This window comes from Nerophis lumbriciformis, linkage group LG24, assembly GCF_033978685.3.
Source record: "Nerophis lumbriciformis linkage group LG24, RoL_Nlum_v2.1, whole genome shotgun sequence".
Taxonomy (NCBI): domain Eukaryota; kingdom Metazoa; phylum Chordata; class Actinopteri; order Syngnathiformes; family Syngnathidae; genus Nerophis; species Nerophis lumbriciformis.
This window is the reverse complement of record NC_084571.2, coordinates 34,307,501-34,329,170: the sequence shown is the minus strand read 5'-3', so window position 1 is coordinate 34,329,170 and position 21,670 is coordinate 34,307,501. Positions and strand designations below refer to the sequence as shown.

General features: G+C 42.1%; 1 protein-coding gene across 1 annotated transcript in view; it reads right to left on the bottom strand.

The window, feature by feature from the left end:
- Positions 1–21,670, bottom strand: part of mafk (v-maf avian musculoaponeurotic fibrosarcoma oncogene homolog K) — a 38,951-nt gene that overhangs the window by 3,464 nt on the left and 13,817 nt on the right. The window contains exon 2 of the mRNA XM_061982023.2: positions 26–104. Coding sequence (XP_061838007.1) covers positions 26–94 — 69 coding nt within the window. The 5' untranslated portion in view covers positions 95–104. The remainder of the gene's footprint in view (positions 1–25; positions 105–21,670) is intronic.

The following is a 21,670-nucleotide window of genomic DNA, read 5'->3' as shown; positions in this document are numbered from 1 at the left end:
ACGGCGTGCCACGCGGGGCCCTCACCTTTAAAGCTTTAGTCGTCTTGAAAGGAGTCGTCATTCCCTGCATGCAGACAACTGGAGACTCTCTCATGGGAGACACCCTGAGGACCAGCAATAGGAACGTATTGATTGATTGCAAACATTTCGTAGGATTCTAACCTTTAATACAAACCCCAAAACCAGTGAAGTTGGCACGTTGTGTAAATTCGTAAATAAAAACAGAATACAATGATTTGTAAAATGTTAGAATAATCACTTTAGTATGCTTAAAGTCGGTTGCTATAGTTATTAGCTACTGTGCTCAAGCTGTACTTTTTCTATCTGTGCAAGGACAAAAACTTCTTGTCTGAGGGGTGGCCTCGGCCGCAGATGTCATCTTTGTTTTAGCCCGCTAACAGCCAAGGAATTCAAGGACCTCAACGAAGATAAGACGACAGCATGCAGACGAAGCAGAGACAAGGCGAACTCACAAGGCCCCCAGCACATTCCGTCACGTATCGTGCGTACTGGAGCTGCTTTGCATGATATGTGTGACCACTCCTTTTAGAGGAGGCCTCAGTGATGTTGACTGGGGAACTCCTGAATAAATAGAGGGAGCTGTACCTTAGAGCAGTGGGGGTACTTGAAGGTATGCCAAGGGGTACGTGAGATTTTTTTTTAAATATTCTAAAAATAGTAACAATTCAAAAATAATCCTTTATAAATATATTTATTGAATAATACTTCAACAAAATATGAATGTAAGTTCATAAACTGCACATCAAATCAAGTAGGCTATTCCATTCATAACAATGCAATATTCAGTGTTGACAGCTACATTTTTTGTGGACATATTTATAATTGAATCACTTGTTTATTTTTCAACAAGTTTTTAGTTATTTTTTATATCTTTTTTTTCCAAGTAGTTCAAGAAAGACCACTACAAATGAGCAATATTTTGCACTGTTATACAATTTAATAAATCAGAAACTGATGACATAGTGCTGTATTTTACATTTTTATCTCTTTTTTTCAACCAAAAATGCTTTGCTCTGATTAGGGCGTACTTGAATTTAAAAAATGTTCACATCACTGAAAAAAGTTGAGAACCACTGCCTTAGAGCGTAGGGCGAGACTGTGACTAAGTGTGCAGCTCCATGCATTCTCCTCATGAGCTAAATTTAACTCTGTCTCTGCATGATTCCTTGCTTCTTGTCTGTTTAATAGATGTCATCAGTGTTTGAACCTGACATAAATCCATCCATCCATCCATCCATCCATCTTCTTCCGCTTATCCGAGGTCGGGTCGCGGGGGCAGCAGCCTAAGCAGGGAAGCCCAGACTTCCCTCTCTCCAGCCACTTCGTCCAGCTCCTCCCGGGGGATTCCGAGGCGTTCCCAGGCCAGCCGGGAGACATAGTCTTCCCAACGTGTCCTGGGTCTTCCCCGTGGCCTCCTACCGGTCGGACGTGCCCGAAACACCTCCCGAGGGAGGCGTTCGGGTGGCATCCTGACCAGATGCCCGAACCACCTCATCTGGCTCCTCTCGATGTGGAGGAGCAGCGGCTTTACTTTGAGCTCCTCCCGGATGGCAGAGCTTCTCACCCTATCTCTAAGGGAGAGCCCCGCCACTCGGCAGAGGAAACTCATTTCGGCAGCTTGTACCCGTGATCTTGTCCTTTCGGTCATAACCCAAAGCTCATGACCATAGGTGAGGATGAGAACGTAGATCGACCGGTAAATTGAGAGCTTTGCCTTCCGGCTCAGCTCCTTCTTCACCACAACGGATCGATACAGCGTCCGCATTACTGAAGACGCCGCACCGATCCGCCTGTCGATCTCACGATCCACTCTTCCCTCACTCGTGAACAAGACTCCGAGGTACTTTAACTCCTCCACTTGGGGCAAGATCTCCTCCCCAACCCGGAGATGGCACTCCACCCTTTTCCGGGCAAGAACCATGGACTCGGACTTGGAGGTGCTGATTTTCATCCCGGTCGCTTCACACTCGGCTGCGAACCGATCCAGTGAGAGCTGAAGATCCTGGCCAGATGAAGCCATCAGGACCACATCATCTGCAAAAAGCAGAGACCTAATCCTGCAGCCACCAAACCAGATCCCCTCAATGCCTTGACTGCGCCTAGAAATTCTGTCCATAAAAGTTATGAACAGAATCGGTGACAAAGGGCAGCCTTGGCGGAGTCCAACCCTCACTGGAAACGTGTCCGACTTACTACCGGCAATGCGGACCAAGCTCTGGCACTGATCATACAGGGAGCGGACCGCCACAATCAGACAGTCCGATACCCCATACTCTCTGAGCACTCCCCACAGGACTTCCCGAGGGACACGGTCGAATGCCTTCTCCAAGTCCACAAAACACATGTAGACTTGTTGGGCAAACTCCCATGCACCCTCAAGGACCCTGCCGAGAGTATAGAGCTGGTCCACAGTTCCACGACCAGGACGAAAACCACACTGTTCCTCCTGAATCCGAGGTTCGACTATCCGGCGTAGCCTCCTCTCCAGTACACCTGAATAGACCTTACCGGGAAGGCTCAGGAGTGTGATCCCACGATAGTTAGAACACACCCTCCGGTTCCCCTTCTTAAAGAGAGGAACCACCAACCCGGTCTGCCAATCCAGTGGTACCGCCCCCGATGTCCACGCGATGCTGCAGAGTCTTGTCAACCAAGACAGCCCCACAGCATCCAGAGCCTTAAGGAACTCCGGGCGGATCTCATCGACCCCCGTGGCCCTGCCACCGAGGAGCTTTTTAACTACCTCAGCAACCTCAGCCCCAGAAATAGGAGAGCCCACCACAGACTCCCCAGGCCCTGCTTCCTCATAGGAAGACGTGTTGGTGGGATTGAGGAGGTCTTCGAAGTATTCCCTCCACGATCCACAACATCCGCAGTCGAGGTCAGCAGAACACCATCCTCGCCATACACGGTGTTGATAGTGCACTGCTTCCCCTTCCTGAGGCGGCGGATGGTGGTCCAGAATCGCTTCGAAGCCGTCCGGAAGTCGTTTTCCATGGCCTCCCCGAACTCCTCCCATGTCCGAGTTTTTGCCTCTGCGACCGCTGAAGCCGCACACCGCTTGGCCTGTCTGTACCTGTCGGCTACAGAAGCTAGCTCTTGGGACAATTAATCATGATATTTTAATATGAAAATTAGAACGATATGGCATCAGAGGTTTGGTCTTGAACTAGGTAAGAAGTTATTTAACCAACAGGAAGCAATATGTGAAGATGGGTGAAAATATGTCAACACGGCTAGATATATCCTGTGGTGTACCCCAGGGATCAATACTGGGACCAAGATTGTTCAATCTTTATATAAACAACATTTGTAAGGTTACAAAGGACTTAAAGTTAGTTTTATTTGCAGACGACACAACTGCTTTCTGTTCAGGAGAGCACACAGAAGATAATACAAATAATAACAGAAGAAATGAACAAATTAAAAAGATGGTTTGACAAAAACAGACTATCTTTGAATCTCAGTAAAACTAAAATAATGCTATTTGGTAACAGTAGAAAAGAGCATCATACACGAATCCAAATAGACGGAGTAGACATCGAAAGGGTAAAAGAAACCAGATTTTTGGGAGTATTAATAGATGATCAAATGAACTGGAAATCTCATATACAAAAACATAAAGTGGCAAAAAACATTTCAATAATGAATAAAGCAAAATACGTCCTGAGACTGGAAGGTCGTGAGTTAATAATAATAATACCTGGGATTTATATAGCGCTTTTCTAAGTACCCAAAGTCGCTTTACATGCTCAGTGGCCTTGTGGTTAGAGTGTCCGCCCTGAGACTGGAAGGTTGTGAGTTCAAACCTCATACCAAAGACTATAAAAATGGGACCCATTATCTCCCTGCTTGGCACTCAAGGGTTGGAATTGGGGGTTAAATCACCAAAATGATTCCCGAGCGCGGCCACCGCTGCTGCTCACTGCTCCCCTCACCGCCCAGGGTGGGTGGAACAAGGAGATGGATCAAATGCGGAGGATAATTTTACCTCACCTAGTGCATACTTGCCAACCCTCCCGGATTTTCCGGGAGACTCCCGAAATTCAGCGCCTCTCCCGAAAACCTCCCGGGACAAATTTTCTCCCGAAAAACTCCCGAAATTCAGGCGGAGCTGGAGGCCACGCCCCCTCCAGCTCCATGCGGACCTGAGTGACGTGTTGACAACACACAACAACAGCGTCTACCGTAAAGCAGTTTGTCTGCCGTAAACAGGAATGTTGTGACACTTTTAAACAGGACAATACTGCCATCTACTGTACATGCATATGTGACCCACCCATAATGTGTCACATTTTTGTGTTGATTTATTTATTTTATTTTGTGGTTTGAATTCGTTTTTGGAGCTGTCATTACACATTTATCAGTATTCACATTGGTCAGTAGGGGGCAGTAGGGCGTTTCTTCCCAATTGAATGCTATCACCTGCAGACCGGAAGTGTCTTGTCATTCTGATGAGCGCGACCAGTCTGTGAACAATTGAAACGTCCTGTGTGCTTTTTTCCTCCTGTATAACAGGTTAGTTTTGGTGAATCAACTCACTGAATAATATACATGTGATCTTTATAAGTTTAAGTACACATTCTGATGGTGGAGCCTAACTCTAAAGTGTTTGTGAGTTGTAGTTTGTATTTGGGAATGAATCCAGTGCACAGCTGCAGTAATCAATACAAAAAGGCGACGTGAGTGCGCAATGTTTATATAGGAACTTCTGATCCTAATTCAGACTCCCAAATTAGAGCTCCCGTTTTCTTATACATATATATATATAGCTAGAATTCACTGAAAGTCAAGTATTTCTTATAAATATAAATATATCTTAACCACGCCCCCCGTCCCACCCCCGACCACGCCCCCGCCCCCACCACCGACCTCCCGAAATCGGAGGTCTCAAGGTTGGCAAGTATGACCTAGTGGTACTTTAACTTTAAAGACACCAGAAATAGCCACTTTTTCCCCAGCTTTGTCGCGCGTCAGTGTGTGGTTTACACCAGCAGAGGGCAGCATGCTCTTATTTGTGCACCACAACATAGAATCCTCTCAATCAAAGCTCTCTATTCCTTTTTCAGAAAGAAAAGAGAAAAAAAAGCCTTTTTGGTCACCGAGACGCTGCTTCCCATGGCCCCGGAAAAAAAAAAGAGGAGCGGCTCCATTTCTGGACCTTGAAGTGCTGTGTTCCATACTCAGCGGCTGCCATGGCGACGCCCCTGTGTGAGTCACATGGTCAAGCGAGCGAGGTAAACAAGGCTCATTCATAACCGCAGCAGCTCATGCTGAGTTTCAACAAGAGTAGCATTCCTTTTTTTTTTTTGAGGGTGCAGGGCCCTGAATGTGTACATCTGGCCGTAAATCACCGTCACGTCAGCAAATAACCCCTTTTGGTTATCCTCAACTCAACCGGCGTGTGGAAAATTCTAGGCCACGCACCGTGACGGAGGAATAGTTTCCCTTGTAGTCACCGATGTATTTTTACAGCCAGACAATGTACACTATCAGCAGCCTCGGATCCTCTTACGCCGGGCTTTCCTGAGCCTTTCCATGCCCTTATTTAACTCTGCCGGATAAATTTAGACCGCCGCGCTCACTCCCATTTCTGCCAAGTCGACACATTAACTCAGCGATACTCCAAGGCAGGGGTGTCAAACTGGTTGTCGTTGAGGGCCACATGGCGGTTACGGTTTTTAACAATGAGTAATATATGAATATACATACACTGCAAAAACTGACATCTAGGTAAGATTAAATATGTCAAATAAGCATAATAATTTCAAAAACCTCCACAACGTGACATCACTTCCGCTCTTAGCGCCTTCAAAATAAGAGCTCAAGGCATATACTGTATAACATCGCATAACAGGAACTCAACATCACAAAGAGGAAAGCCCGTAAAAATAGATTACAAAAGTTATTTAATAAGAAGCCAAAAAGTGCAAAAACAATAATGTTCGTGTTGGAGGAGTTGTGAATGACTGCAGGGCCACAACATTAAGTACACCTGCAGACTGCAGGTGTACCTAATTCACAACTCCTCCAACACCAACATTATTGTTTTTGCACTTTTTGGCTTCTTATTAAATAACTTTTGTAACCTATTTTCATGGGCTTTCCTCTTTGTGATGTTAAGTTCCTGTTATGCGCTGTTATACAGTATATGCCTTGAGCTCTTATTTTGAAGGCGCTAAGAGCGGAAGTGATGTCACGTTGCGGAGGTTTTTTGAAAGAAGGTAAATAAAGTGGTCCTCGTGTAAACTGGAGCCTCCGTGGTTGTTATTTTGTAGTTTCATACAGTATAGGCGACATTTATAAACCCTCGGTTACACTTTTTTAAATAGATTCAATCTTGCACGTGGAAAGTTTAAGTGAGGGCTTTAGTTGCGGCGCATGGACTTAATTTATAAGTAAAGGTAAGACCATAACGTTTTGTTTATTAAATGTGCTTTTTTGTGTGCTACAGTTTGTATGTGTAAAGTTAAAGTTAAGTTAAAGTAGCAATGATTGTCACACACACACTAGGTGTGGTGAAATGTGTCCTCTGCATTTGACCCATCCCCTTGTTCACCCCCTGGGAGGTGAGGGGAGCAGTGGGCAATCATTTTTGGTGATTTAACCCCCAATTCCAAGCCTTGATGCTGAGTGCCAAGCAGGGAAGAATGCTGGTATGAGCTTTTAAACATAACCCGTTAACTGCTGCCAATCAAATGGTGAATAAGATACTCTTTAGGGTTCATATGTTTGTAAATCTGACTGTGATGAAGTCAGTGCCTCACCAGCCATCAACCTCACCGCACGTCACTGACACACACATAACACTCATCTACTCATTGTTGAGTTAAGGGTTGAATTGTCCATCCTTGTTCTATTCTCTATCACTATTTTTCTAACCATGCTGAACACCCTTTCGCAGGTACCCAGAAAGGTTTCGAGTGCCACCAAAAAAACTGAATCTCTGAAGACAGTACAGAAATCCGTGTTAAAGGTGTACAAATACTGTTTGTATAATAAGCATGTTATTGTTTACAAATGAGGGTTAAGAGTTCCGTACTAAAAAAAAAGAAAAAAGAATGTGGCTTAAGTACAGTTTTTTAATTGAGCTGCTGCATTTTTTTGGTTGGGTTGTTTATTTATTTTATGTAACTTCTATACATTTCTAAAAGGGGAGGAATGTAATAGAGTGATCTTTGTTTGTCTGTTGCCATCTCCTGGTGAATGTTGGCTATAGCGTACCGGGGTTACTTTTTGGTTGGCCAACGATTTACGTGGTGTTGCGCACCTGACGTCAAGTGTGTTGAGTCTGTTCTGAAGTCTACAGTAAAGAGACGTACTTGCCTGGTTATTGCCTCCAACTCAATATATTACAACAACATTGCTGTTTACGGCAGACGAACTGCTTTACGGTAGACGAAAACGTGACTGCTGTTGTTGTGTGTTGTTACCGCGCTGGGAGGACGTTAACGAAACTGCCTAACAATAAACCCACATAAGAAACCAAGAACTCGCCCTAGATCATTCTACAGTTATAACGTGTTTGGGCAGGCACGCTGTTTATATTGTGGGAAAGCGGACGTGAATACAGGCTGTTGACACGTCACTCAGGTCCGCATGGAGCTGGAGGGGGCGTGGTTTCCAGCTCCGCCTGAATTTCGGGAGAAAATTTGTCCCGGGAGGTTTTCGGGAGAGGCACTGAATTTCGGGCGTCTCCCGGAAAATCCGGGAGGGTTGGCAAGTATGCAAATAAGGGTGATATTTGCTTATTTTCTGTCTGATAAGATCATTCTTCTCACTAAGCAGATTTTATGTTAGTGTTTTACTTGTTTTAATAATAATAATAATAATAGATTTTATTTACATTGAGTAAACAACCTCAAAGTGCTACAGTGTATTAAATAAAAAATAAAATAAAAAGATAATAAAAAATAAATACAAATAAAAACTAGAACAGCCAAATAGCTAAAACTAGTATGTATATATCTAAAAAAAAAAAAAAGGCTTTTTTTAAAAAATGTATTTTATTTTAAAGAAGGGTTTTTAAGCCTTTTTTAAAAGCATCCACAGTCTGTGGTGCCCTCAGGTGGTCAGGGAGAGCGTTTCCACAGACTGGGAGCGGCGGACACATGAGGACTTTGAATATGACCAATGTATGATCCTGTAACTACTTGGTATCGGACTGATACCCAAATTTGTGGTATCATCCAAAACTAATGTAAAGTATCAAACAACAGAAGAATAAGTGATTATTACATTTTAACAGAAGTGTACATAGAACATGTTGAAAGATATTAACAGTAAATGAACAAGTAGATTAATAATTAATTTTTTACAGCTTGTCCTTAATATTTTGGACAAAATAATAGACACAATATGTTACTGCATACGTCAGCAGACTAATTAGGAGCCTTTGTTTGTTTCCTTACTACTAAAAGACAAGTTGTCTAGTATGTTCACTATTTTATTTAAGGACTAACTTGCAATAATAAACATATGTTTCATGTATTGTAAGATTTGCTGTTAAAATAAAGCCAATAATGCATTTTTTGTGGTCCCCTTTATTTAGAAAAGTACCAAAATACATTTTGGGGACACAAGTTTAGGGGACTTTTGCTATTCTGCAGAGTAAATAATCCAAATAGATGCATAAATAAATATGTGGCATCCTAAGAGGGGGCCTCTTAGGAGGCGTGGGGGTCCTTGGGTATGTCCCTTGCACATATTATGGAAAATTGCTACATGATGGCTGTGGGGGGGGGCCTCTTTTCATGCAAGGGGCCCACTTGTTTTCCTCTAATTCTTCAGGCATGTGCTCTTGTTTTTCTAAGGTTTCCCCATCCAGACGCCAACGTTACCTCCGTGATACAACACAGACACACACACACACACACACACACACCAACCACACACACCACCACCACCCTCTCAGTGCTCTACACCACCATCAAGAGCGTACGCACCAAAAGGGAGTCTGGGAAAATCCCTCCAAAAAACAAAGCCACAGATGGCGAGGCTCAGTGAGGAGAAGAAAAGCACATTCCTCTCTCTGCCTCTCATGCAAATGTCACTCACAACAACAACATGTCTGGGATAAGGAGGTGTGTGTGTGTGCGTGCGTGCGTGCGTGCGTGCGTGCGTGCGTGCGTGCGTGCGTGCGTGTGTGTGTGTGTCGGTGCACTGGGATGTATGTGTAATGGTGCACTGGGAGGTGTGTGTGTGTGTGTCCCGGTGCACTAGGAGGTGTGTGTCATGGTGCACTAGGAGGTGTGTGTATGTGTAATGGTGCACTGGGAGGTGTGTGTGTGTGTGTCCCGGTGCACTAGGAGGTGTGTGTCATGGTGCACTAGGAGGTGTGTGTATGTGTAATGGTGCACTGGGAGGTGTGTGTCATAGTGCACTAGGAAGTGTGTGTGTGGGTGTGTGTCCTGGTGCACTAGGAGGTGTGTGTGTCATGTTGCACTGGGAGGTGTGTGTGTGTCATGGTGCACTAGGAGGTGTGTGTGTGTGTGTGTGTGTGTGTGTGTGTGTGTGTGTGTGTGTGTGTGTGTGTGTGTGTGTGTGTGTGTGTCATGGTGCACTGGGAGGTGTGTGTGTGTGTGTGTGTGTGTGTGTGTGTGTGTGTGTGTGTGTGTGTCATGGTGCACTGGGAGGTGTGTGTGTGTGTGTGTGTCATTGTGCACTGGGAGGTGTGTGTGTGTCATGGTGCACTGGGAGGTGTGTGTGTGTGTGTGTGTGTGTGTGTGTCATGGTGCACTGGGAGGTGTGTGTGTGTGTGTGTGTCATGGTGCACTAGGAGGTGTGTGTGTGTGTGTGTGTGTGTGTGTGTGTGTGTGTGTGTGTGTGTGTGTGTGTGTGTGTGTGTGTGTGTGTCATGGTGCACTGGGAGATGTGTGTGCGTGTGTGTCATGGTGCACTGGGAGGTGTGTGTGTGTGTGTGTGTGTGTGTGTGTGTGTGTGTGTGTGTGTGTGTGTGTGTGTGTGTGTGTGTGTGTCATGGTGCACTGGGAGGTGTGTGTGTGTGTGTGTCATTGTGCACTGGGAGGTGTGTGTGTGTCATGGTGCACTGGGAGGTGTGTGTGCGTGTGTCATGGTGCACTGGGAGGTGTGTGTGTGTGTGTCATGGTGCACTGGGAGGTGTGTGTGTGTGTGTGTGTCATGGTGCACTGGGAGGTGTGTGTGTGTGTGTGTGTGTGTGTGTCATGGTGCACTGGGAGGTGTGTGTGTGTGTGTGTGTCATGGTGCACTGGGAGGTGTGTGTGTGTGTGTCATGGTGCACTGGGAGGTGTGTGTGTGTGTGTGTGTGTGTGTGTGTGTGTGTGTGTGTGTGTGTGTCATGGTGCACTGGGAGGTGTGTGTGTGTGTGTGTGTGTCATGGTGCACTGGGAGGTGTGTGTGTGTGTGTCATGGTGCACTGGGAGGTGTGTGTGTGTGTGTGTGTCATGGTGCACTGGGAGGTGTGTGTGTGTGTCATGGTGCACTGGGAGGTGTGTGTGTGTGTGTGTGTCATGGTGCACTGGGAGGTGTGTGTGTGTGTGTCATGGTGCACTGGGAGGTGTGTGTGTGTGTGTGTGTGTGTGAGTCATGGTGCACTGGGAGGTGTGTGTGTGTGTGTGTGTGTGTGTGTGTGTGTGTGTGTGTGTGTGTGTGTCATGGTGCACTGGGAGGTGTGTGTGTGTGTGTGTGTGTGTGTGTCATGGTGCACTAGGAGGTGTGTGTATGTGTAATGGTGCACTGGGAGGTGTGTGTCATAGTGCACTAGGAAGTGTGTGTGTGGGTGTGTGTCCTGGTGCACTAGGAGGTGTGTGTGTGTGTGTGTGTGTGTGTGTGTGTGTGTGTGTGTGTGTGTGTGTGAGTGAGTCATGGTGCACGTGCCCAAACACCTCACACACACTAGGATAGCAGCTCTGCTCCAACACATGACAACAGGAAGAGAAACAGGAAACAGGAAGTGTGCCTGGAAAGTGGCACTAAACCTCAGCCGGCTGATAAAAAGCATCAACACACCTTTGTTGTTTCCACACTTGGATGAGTGTTTTATCATTCATACATTGGTTGACTTCTTTTTACACTTGCATATCAGTCAGTGAGTGTTGTTTCCACACCTGGATGTGGGTAAGTGTTTTATCATTCATACATTGGTTAACTTCTTTTTACACTTGCATATTAGTCAGTGTTTTGTTGTTTCCACACTTGTAAGTATGTATTTTCCAAAAAAAAAAAAAAGTACAGTTTTATTCTCACCTGTTTGATTCCTTTCTTTGTCATTCATGATAAAAAGTGCTTTATGGTAGATTTAAAATTATTTTTTTGTTAGTTTTTTCAGGGCGGAAGAAAGTTTAAATCTTACAATAGTGTTTATTTTTATTATAAATGCTATATTTTTCATGCAATTTTTTTTCTTTTTTAAATATACAACTTTTATTCGTTTTCAAATTTCAAGTAAATAAAAAAAAAAAATCATAAAATTTACAATTTAATTTTCACCTGTTTGATTCCTTCCCTCATAATATTTGAAATATTTTTGTGATACAAGAGCACTTTATTGTCGATTAAATGATATCGTCTTTTTTTTTGTTTTGTTTTTTTGTGTGGGTGAAGAAAGTCCTTTTTGAGGGAAAAAAGTGCTTTATCGTAGATTTAAAATTATTTTTTGTTAGTTTTTTCAGGGCGGAAGAAAGTTTAAATCTTACAATAGTGTTTATTTTTAATATAAATGCTATTTTTCATGCAAATATTTTTTTAATATACAACTTGTATTCTTGTTTACAGGATTGAAAAAAATGCAAGTGATGAAAAAAAGTTTAAAGTATGTATTTTTTTTTTAAATCATAAAATATACAACTTTAGTCTCACCTGTTTGATTCCTTTCTTTGTAATGTTTTACTTTCTTCACGATAAAAAGCGCTTTATCGTAGATTTAAAATTATTACTTTTTGTTAGTTTTTTCAGGGGGGAAGAAAGTTTAAATCTTACAATAGTGTTTATTTTTAATATAAATGCTATATTTTTCATGCAATTTTTTTTTTAATATACAACTTTTGTGATTTTTCATGATTAAAACAAATTTCAAGTAAATATATATATTTTTTAAACATAAAATTTACAATTTAATTTTCACCTGTTTGATTCCTTCACTCATAATATTTGAAATACTTTTTGTGATACAAGAGTATTTTATTTTATTATTTTTTGTTGTTTTGTGTGAGTGAAGAAAGTCTTATTTGAGGAAAGAAAGTTTAAATCTTACAATAGTGTTTATTTTTAATATAAATGCTATATTTTTCATGCAATTTTTTTTATTTTTTTTTAATATACAACTTTTATTCTTTTTCATGATTAAAACAAATTTCAAGTAAATATATTCAAAAAAATCATAAAATTTACAATTTAATTTTCGCCTGTTTGATTCCTTCCCTCATAATATTTGAAATATTTTTGTTATACAAGAGCACTTTATTTTATTTTTATTTTTTTTGTTTTGTGTGCGTGAAGAAAGTCTTATTTGAGGGAAGAAAGTTCAAATCTTACAATAGTGTTTATTTTTAATATAAATGCTATATTTTTCATGCTATTTTTTTTAATATACAACTTTTATTCTTTTTCATGATTAAAACAAATTTCAAGTAAATATATATTTTTTTTTAAATCATAAAATTTACAATTTAATTTTCACCTGTTTGATTCCTTCCCTCATAATATTTGAAATATTTTTGTGATACAAGAGCACTTTATTTTATTATTTTTGTTGTTGTTTTGTGTGGGTGAAGAAAGTCTTATTTGATGGAAGAAAGTTTAAATCTTACAATAGTGTTTATTTTTAATATAAATGCTATATTTTTCATGCATTTTTTTTTTTAATATACAACTTTTATGATTTTTCATGATTAAAACAAATTTCAAGTAAATATATTCAAAAAATCATAAAATTTACAATTTAATTTTCACCTGTTTGATTCCTTCCCTCATAATATTTGAAATACTTTTGTGATACAAGAGCACTTTATTTTATTATTTTTGTTGTTGTTTTGTGTCGGTGAAGAAAGTCTTATTTGAGGGGAGAAAGTTTAAATCTTACAATAGTGTTTATTTTGAATATAAATGCTATATTTTTAATGCAATTTTTTTTTTAAATATACAACCTTTATTATTTTTCACGATTAAAACAAATTTCAAGTAAATATATTCAAAAAAATCATAAAATTTACAATTTAATTTTCACTTGTTTGATTCCTTTGCTCATAATATTTTAAATATTTTTGTGATACAAGAGCGCTTTATTGTCGATTAAATTATATCGTCTTTTTGTTTTTTTGTTTTTTGTTTGCATTAAGAAAGTCTTATTTGAGGGAAGAAAGTTTAAATCTTACAATAGTGTTTATTTTCAATATAAATGCTATATTTTTCATGCAATTTTTAATTTTTTTAAAAATATACAACCTTTATTATTTTTCATGATTAAAACAAATTTCAAGTAAATGTTTTTTTTTTTAAATCATAAAATTTACAATTTAATTTTCACTTGTTTGATTCCTTTGCTCATAATATTTGAAATATTTTTGTGACACAAGAGCACTTGAAAAAAAAAATTCTTGTTTTGTGTGCGTGAAGAAAGTCTTATTTGTGTGAAGAAAGTTTAAATCTTACAATAATGTTTATTTTTAATATAAATGCTATATTTAAGTAATATTAGTATTTAAGTAAATATTTAAAAATTGTATGTACAACTTTGTCACCTGTTTTATTTTTTCCCTCAAAATATTAAAAAAAAAAATTCCCGATAAACACTTTTTTGTGGAGCATTTTCATGTTCTCGCCATTTCAGAGTCTAATTTGGCTGTCAGAGTGGACCAACGTGTCGGAATACATCCTCAGCCTTTTTCTATCCAGGTTAGTGGCATGATTTATGATCTACAACAAACTTCCAGGGAGCAGGGAAGCGAGGAAACAGCAGACCACTAGATGATGCTAAAATTAGTGTGTCTGCGTTAGCACTTATAATAACAATATCACTAATATGGGCAGAATAGAGGACCTCCCATTGGCTACGCTGTGAGCGGACTTTTATTTACATTTATTTACAAGTTAGAACGCATTAAAAAAATGTATCTTTCATCAGAATCAGAATTCAGAATAGTTTGTATTGCCATTGTTTGAGAACAAGGTCACAAACTAGGAATTTTACTTGGTGCCTAATGGTTGTGAACAATAGACAAAAATCACACAAAAAAACTGTTGACTCTGGAACAGACTTTTCTTTTTTGCATTATTTCCTTTGGCAAAAAAAATAAAAAATGTTACAAAATGCCAACAAATTGAATGGTGTTCAACCTTCGATGTTCCACTGCTTTCTTCTAGATGTCACACCACAGAAACCCCCTCACTCCCCAGCCAACAGTTGTTGTCATAAGTGGCAACGAATGACTGTCACAAGATAAAAGACGGGAAAAAGAGCGAATTACTGCGTGAAATTAAACACTGACGAGCAGAACGAGGGGAATGCAACTTTGAAAACTAACTTTTACAAGAATATGCTTGGCTTTACACAATGTGCACAGAAACAAACAAAAAGATGTTTCAAATCTATGAGGTTCAATATGGAGACACACCACTTCACTACGTTGTGTAAATGGTAAATAAAAACAGAATACAATCATTTGCAGATCATTTTCAACCTATATTCAATTGAATAGACTGCAAAGACAAGATATTTCATGTTCACACTGGTGAACTTCATTTTTTTTTGCAAATAATCATTAACTTAGAATTTAATGGCATAAAAAAGTTGTCACAGGGGCATGTTCACCACTGTGTTACATGGCCTTTCCTTTTAACAACACTCAGTAAACGTTTGGGAACTGAGTAGACACATTTTTGAAGCTTCTCAGGTGGAATTCTTTCCCATTCTTGCTTGATGTACAGCTTAAGTTGTTCAACAGTCCGGGGGTCTCCGTTGTGCTATTTTAGGCTTCATAATGCGCCACACATTTTCAATGGGAGACAGGTCTGGACTACAGGCAGGCCAGTCTAGTACCCGCACTCTTTTACTATGAAGCCACGTGGCTTGGCATTGTCTTGCTGAAATAAGCAGAGGCGTCCATGATAACATTGCTTGGATGGCAACATATGTTGCTCCAAAACCTGTATGTACCTTTCAGCATTAATGGTGCCTTCACAGATGTGTAAGTTACCCATGTCTTGGGCACTAATACACCCCCATACCATCACACATGCTGGCTTTTCCACTTTGCGCCTATAACAACTTGTCCTCTTTGTCCCGGAGGACACGACGTCCACAGTTTCCAAAAACAATTTGAAATGTGAACTCGTCAGACCACAGAACACTTTTCCCACTTTGTATCAGTCCATCTTAGATGAGCTCAGGCCCAGCGAAGCCGGCGGCGTTTCTGGGTGTTGTTGATAAATGGTTTTGGCTTTGTATAGTAGAGTTTTAACTTGCACTTACAGCTGTAGCGACAAACTGTAGTTACTGACAGTGGTTTTCTGAAGTGTTCCTGAGCCTATGCGGTGATATCCTTTACACACTGATGTCGCTTTTTGATGCAGTACCGCCTGAGGGATCGAAGGTCTGTAATATCATCGCTTACGTGCAGTGATTTCTCCAGATTCTCTGAACCTTTTGATGATATTTGCATGTCAGCAGACTGGGGTAGATCCTGCTGAAAAGCTTCAAAAATGTGTCTCCTCAGTTCCCAAACGTTTACTGAGTGTTGTTAAAAGGAAAGGCCGTGTAACACAGTGGTGAACATGCCCTTTCCCAACTACTTTGGCACGTGTTGCAGCCATGAAATTCTAAGTTAATTATTATTTGCAAAAGTCTATGAGTTTGAACATCAAATATCTTGTCTTTGCAGCATCGCGTGGACATCGGGGGCGGTACCTCTGGATTGGCAGACCGGGGTGGTGGTTCCTCTCTTTAAGAAGGGGAACCGGAGGGTGTGTTCTAACTATCGTGGGATCACACTCCTCAGCCTTCCCGGTAAGGTCTATTCAGGTGTACTGGAGAGGAGGCTACGCCGGATAGTCGAACCTCGGATTCAGGAGGAACAGTGTGGTTTTCGTCCTGGTCGTGGAACTGTGGACCAGCTCTATACTCTCGGCAGGGTCCTTGAGGGTGCATGGGAGTTTGCCCAACCAGTCTACATGTGCTTTGTGGACTTGGAGAAGGCATTCGACCGTGTCCCTCGGGAAGTCCTGTGGGGAGTGCTCAGAGAGTATGGGGTATCGGACTGTCTGATTGTGGCGGTCCGCTCCCTGTATGATCAGTGCCAGAGCTTGGTCCGCATTGCCGGCAGTAAGTCGGACACGTTTCCAGTGAGGGTTGGACTGCCCTTTGTCACCGATTCTGTTCATAACTTTTATGGACAGAATTTCTAGGTGCAGTCAAGGCGTTGAGGGGATCTGGTTTGGTGGCTGCAGGATTAGGTCTCTGCTTTTTGCGGATGATGTGGTCCTGATGGCTTCATCTGGCCAGGATCTTCAGCTCTCACTGGATCGGTTCGCAGCCGAGTGTGAAGCGACTGGGATGAGAATCAGCACCTCCAAGTCCGAGTCCATGGTTCTCTCCCGGAAAAGGGTGGAGTGCCATCTCCGGGTTGGGGAGGAGATCTTGCCCCAAGTGGAGGAGTTCAAGTACCTCGGAGTCTTGTTCACGAGTGGGGGAAGAGTGGATGGTGAGATCGACAGGCGGATCGGTGCGGCGTCTTCAGTAATGCGGACGCTGTATCGATCCGTTGTGGTGAAGAAGGAGCTGAGCCGGAAGGCAAAGCTCTCAATTTACCGGTCGATCTACGTTCCCATCCTCACCTATGGTCATGAGCTTTGGGTTATGACCAAAAGGACAAGATCACGGGTACAAGCGGCCGAAATGAGTTTCCTCCGCCGGGTGGCGGGGCTCTCCCTTAGAGATAGGGTGAGAAGCTCTGTCATCCGGGGGGAGCTCAAAGTAAAGCCGCTTCTCCTCCACATCGAGAGGAGCCAGATGAGGTGGTTCCGGCATCTGGTCAGGATGCCACCCGAACGCCTCCCTAGGGAGGTGTTTAGGGCACATCCAACCGGTAGGAGGCCACGGGGAAGACCCAGGACACGTTGGGAAGACTATGTCTCCCGGCTGACCTGTGAACGCCTCGGGATCCCCCGGGAAGAGCTGGACGAAGTGGCTGGGGAGAGGGAAGTCTGGGCTTCCTTGCTTAGGCTGCTGCCCCCGCGACCCGACCTTGGATAAGCGGAAGAAGATGGATGGATGGATGGATGGATATCTTGTCTTTGTAGTGCATTCAATTGAATATGGGCTGAAAAGGATTTGCAAATCATTGTATTCCGTTTATATTTACATCTAAGACCATTTCCCAACTCATATGGAAACGGGGTTTGTATGTTGAAATACTGAACAGATGTTTATTGGGATAAGGTTCAGTATTTTAACATAAAAGTGTTTGATTGTGAGGCATTAAAAGCCAGAAAATGCAACGGGTCCATCAGACCCACAAACGCTGGCTGAGTAACAACAATATGAACTTTACACAAGGGTTAAGTGTGCCAGAAAATACGGTAAGTAAATTGTGGACAAAGCAAGACTTTTCAGCTTTTGTTCATTGACATGTTGAAGCTTTGCAGGCCTCGGGTCAAGTTCAAGGCTGCAGCAGGTAACAAAACAAACAGACTTTCCCTTTTTTTTTTTAATCTTTCTGTTTGCTAATTCCTAGTGCAAACCGGCAGCCGCCCCCTGCAAGATAATCTTCTCATCCTTCCCTCGCACCGCCAGGGCGACATCCCTGGGAAAGACCCCAGCGCAGCACATTTGGTGGGGACCCGACGTGAAGGAAACGGAACGCATAGCCGAGCGGTGAGTCACGCTGTTTACTGGTAAAAGCGACAAGGCGGCGGGGCAGGGAATCACACCCTCTCGAGCTGACGTTTCCTGGAAAATCCCGTTGTTCCACGAGGAGGAAGGAAAATTACCCTTAGGAACGGTTGGCATGGCCACCAGAGATCTTTGCAGGAAAGGGAGGAGGACTCCAGGACAATTCCAAGAATGCAGAACGTGTGGGAAGAAAAAGAACATCAAAACTAAATGTGTTCATAATCGTCTTTCGTATTCACAACAAGCACTTTTGACACCTCAAAAAATGAAAAAATTCCTCGTTCTCGGCGGTTGCCGCCCCGGCTTCTGTGGAATCCCACACAGAAATTGCATCAGCGAGGAATTCCAAATAACATCCCGCAAAATAAATAAACAGTGAGCAAGCCGCGCCTCGGAGCACAATGAGGCCGAGCCAGCGGGATGCAGGTCGTCAACTTCCATGAGGTTCCACCTGCGCCGTCTAGTGCACGGGTGTCAAACTCAAGGCCCCGGGGGCCAAATATGGCCCGCCACATTACAAACCCCCGTTTCCATATGAGTTGGAAAATTGTGTTAGATGTAAATATAAACGGAATACAAAGATTGCATTCAACCCATATTCAGTTGAATGCACTACAAAGACAAGATATTTGATGTTCAAACTCATAAACTTTATTTTTTTTTTGCAAATAATAATGCCAAAGTAGTTGGGAAAGGGTATGTTCACCACTGTGTTACATCATCTTTTCTTTTAACAACACTCAATAAACGATTGGGAACTGAGGAAACTAATTGTTGAAGCTTTGAAAGTGGAATTATTTCCCATTCTTGTTTTATGTAGAGCTTCAGTCGTTCAACAGTCCGGGGGTCTCCGCTGTCGTATTTTACGCTTCATAATGCGCCACACATTTTCGATGGGAGACAGGTCTGGACTGCAGGCGGGCCAGGAAAGTACCTGTGTTGTACCGAAATCTATTACCCATCGGAATTTATAACTCCAGGGGGTGATGTTCCCATGGCGTTTGTTTGATGGTTAAACGGCAAGCCCAAAGAGGAGGAGAAGAAGAACGTGGCGTAAACTATCCTTAATGCTGAAACGTCAGTTGTCAGAATTTCAGCATTAATAAATTACACATATTCTGGAAATCAATGACTTACTTTCATTATAGTATGAGTCCATTGTTATTATTAATGCTGAAATTCTGACAACTGACGTTTCAGCATTAAGGATAGTTTACGCCATTTACGCAAGCGTTCTTCTTCTCCTCCTCTTTGGGCTTGCCGTTTAACCATCAAACAAACGTCATGGGAACATCGCCCCCTGGAGTTACAAATTCCGATGGGTAACAGATTTCGGTACAACACCTGTACTCTTTTTTTACAAAGCCACGCTGTTGTAACACGTGCTGAATGTGGCTTGGCATTGTCTTGCTGAAATAAGCAGGGGCGTCCATGAAAAAGACGGCGCTTAGATGGCAGCATATGTTCCAAAACCTGTATGTACCTTTCAGCATTATTGGTGCCTTCACAGATGTGTAAGTTACCCATGCCTTGGGCACTAATGCACCCCCATACCATCACAGATGCTGGCTTTTGAACTTTGCGTCGATAACAGTCTGTATGGTTCGCTTCCCCTTTGGTCCGGATGACACGATGTCGAATATTTCCAAAAACAATTTGAAATGTGGACTCGTCAGACCACAGAACACTTTTCCACTTTGCATGAGTCCATCTTAGATGATCTCGGGCCCAGAGAAGCCGGTTGTGTTTCTGGGTGTTGTTGATAAATGGCTTTCGCTTTGCATAGTACAGCTTTAACTTGCACTTACAGATGTAGCGACCAACTGTATTTAGTGACAGTGGTTTTCTGAAGTGTTCCTGAGCCCATGTGGTGATATCCTTTAGAGATCAATGTCGGTTTTTGATACAGTGCCGTCTGAGGGATCGAAGGTCACGGTCATTCAATGTTGGTTTCCAGCCATGCCGCTTACGTGGAGTGATTTCTCCAGATTCTCTGAACCTTTTGATGATATTATGGACCGTAGATGTTGAAATCCCTAAATTTCTTGCAATTGCACTTTGAGAAACGTTGTTCTTAAACCGTTCGACTATTTGCTCACGCAGTTGTGGACAAAGGGGTGTTCCTTGCCCCATCCTTTCTTGTGAAAGACCGAGCATTTTTTGGGAAGCTGTTTTTATACCCAATCATGGCACCCACCTGTTCCCAATTAGCCTGCACACCTGTGGGATGTTCCAAATAAGTGTTTGATGAGCATTCCTCAACTTTATCAGTATTTATTGCCACCTTTCCCAACTTCTTTGTCACGTGTTGCTGGCATCAAATTCTAAAGTTAATGATTATTTGCAAAAGTTTTTATCAGTTTGAACATCAAATATGTTGTCTTTGTAGCATATTCAACTGAATATGGGTTGAAAAGGATTTGCAAATCATTGTATTCCGTTTATATTTACATCTAACACAATTCCCCAACTCATATGGAAACGGGGTTTGTATTTTATGTGGCCCGCGAAAGCCTGGAAATAATATGCATTGATAAAATGCTTAATTTTTTCTTACTAAATATTAGGGGTGTAACGGTACACAACAATTTCGGTTCGATACGTTTAGAGGTCACGGTTCGGTTCATTTTCGGTACAGTAAGAAAACAACAAAATATAACTTTTTTTGGTTATTTATTTACCAAATTTGTAAACAATGGCATAACATAAATATACACACAGGGTCCATTGCCAGGGTTAATGTGGTCAACATATATCAAATAAAAACTAAATAAGATAAGTCTTAATAAAACCTTTCTACATATAAAGTGCTTTTTTTGATTGATTGATTGATTGATTGAGAATTTTATTAGTAGATTGCACAGTACAGTACATATTCCATACAATTGACCACTAAATGGTAACACCCCAATAAGTTTTTCAACTTGTTTAAAGGCCTACTGAAACCCACTACTACCGACCACGCAGTCTGATAGTTTATATATCAATGATGAAATCTTAACATTGCAACACATGCCAATAGCTTACTAAAGTGCAATTTTAAATTCCGCGCGAAATATCCTGCTGAAAACGTCTCGGTATGATGACGCCGGCACGTGACGTCACAGATTGTAGAGGACATTTTGGGACAGCATGGTGGCCAGCTATTAAGTCATCTGTTTTCATCGCAAAATTCCACAGTATTCTGGACATCTGTGTTGGTGAATCTTTTGCAATTTGTTCAATGAACAATGGAGACAGCAAAGAAGAAAGCTGTAGGTGGGAAGCGGTGTATTGCAGCCGACTGCAGCAACACAAACACGGCCGGTGTTTCATTGTTTACATTCCCGAAAGATGACAGTCAAGCTTTACCATTGGCCTGTGGAGAACTGGGACAACAGAGACTCTTACCAGGAGGACTTTGAGTTGGATGCGCAGACGTGGTACCGTGAGTACGCATGCAGCTGCGGCTTCCAAACATTTGATCGCTTGCCCGTACGTGCGTGCCGCTATGTGCATGTCACGTACGTAACTTTTGGGGAAATATATGTGCTGTATGAACTTTGGGGAGGTGAACGGTACTTTGGGCTGTGGGATTGAGTGTGTTGTGCAGGTGTTTGAGTTGTATTGGACGGAAGGGGGGAGGTGTTTGTTATGCGGGATTAATTTGTGGCATATTAAATATAAGCCTGGTTGTGTTGTGGCTAATAGAGTATATATATGTCTTGTGTTTATTTACTGTTTTAGTCATTCCCAGCTGAATATCAGGTCCCACCCGCCTCTCACAGCATCTTCCCTATCTGA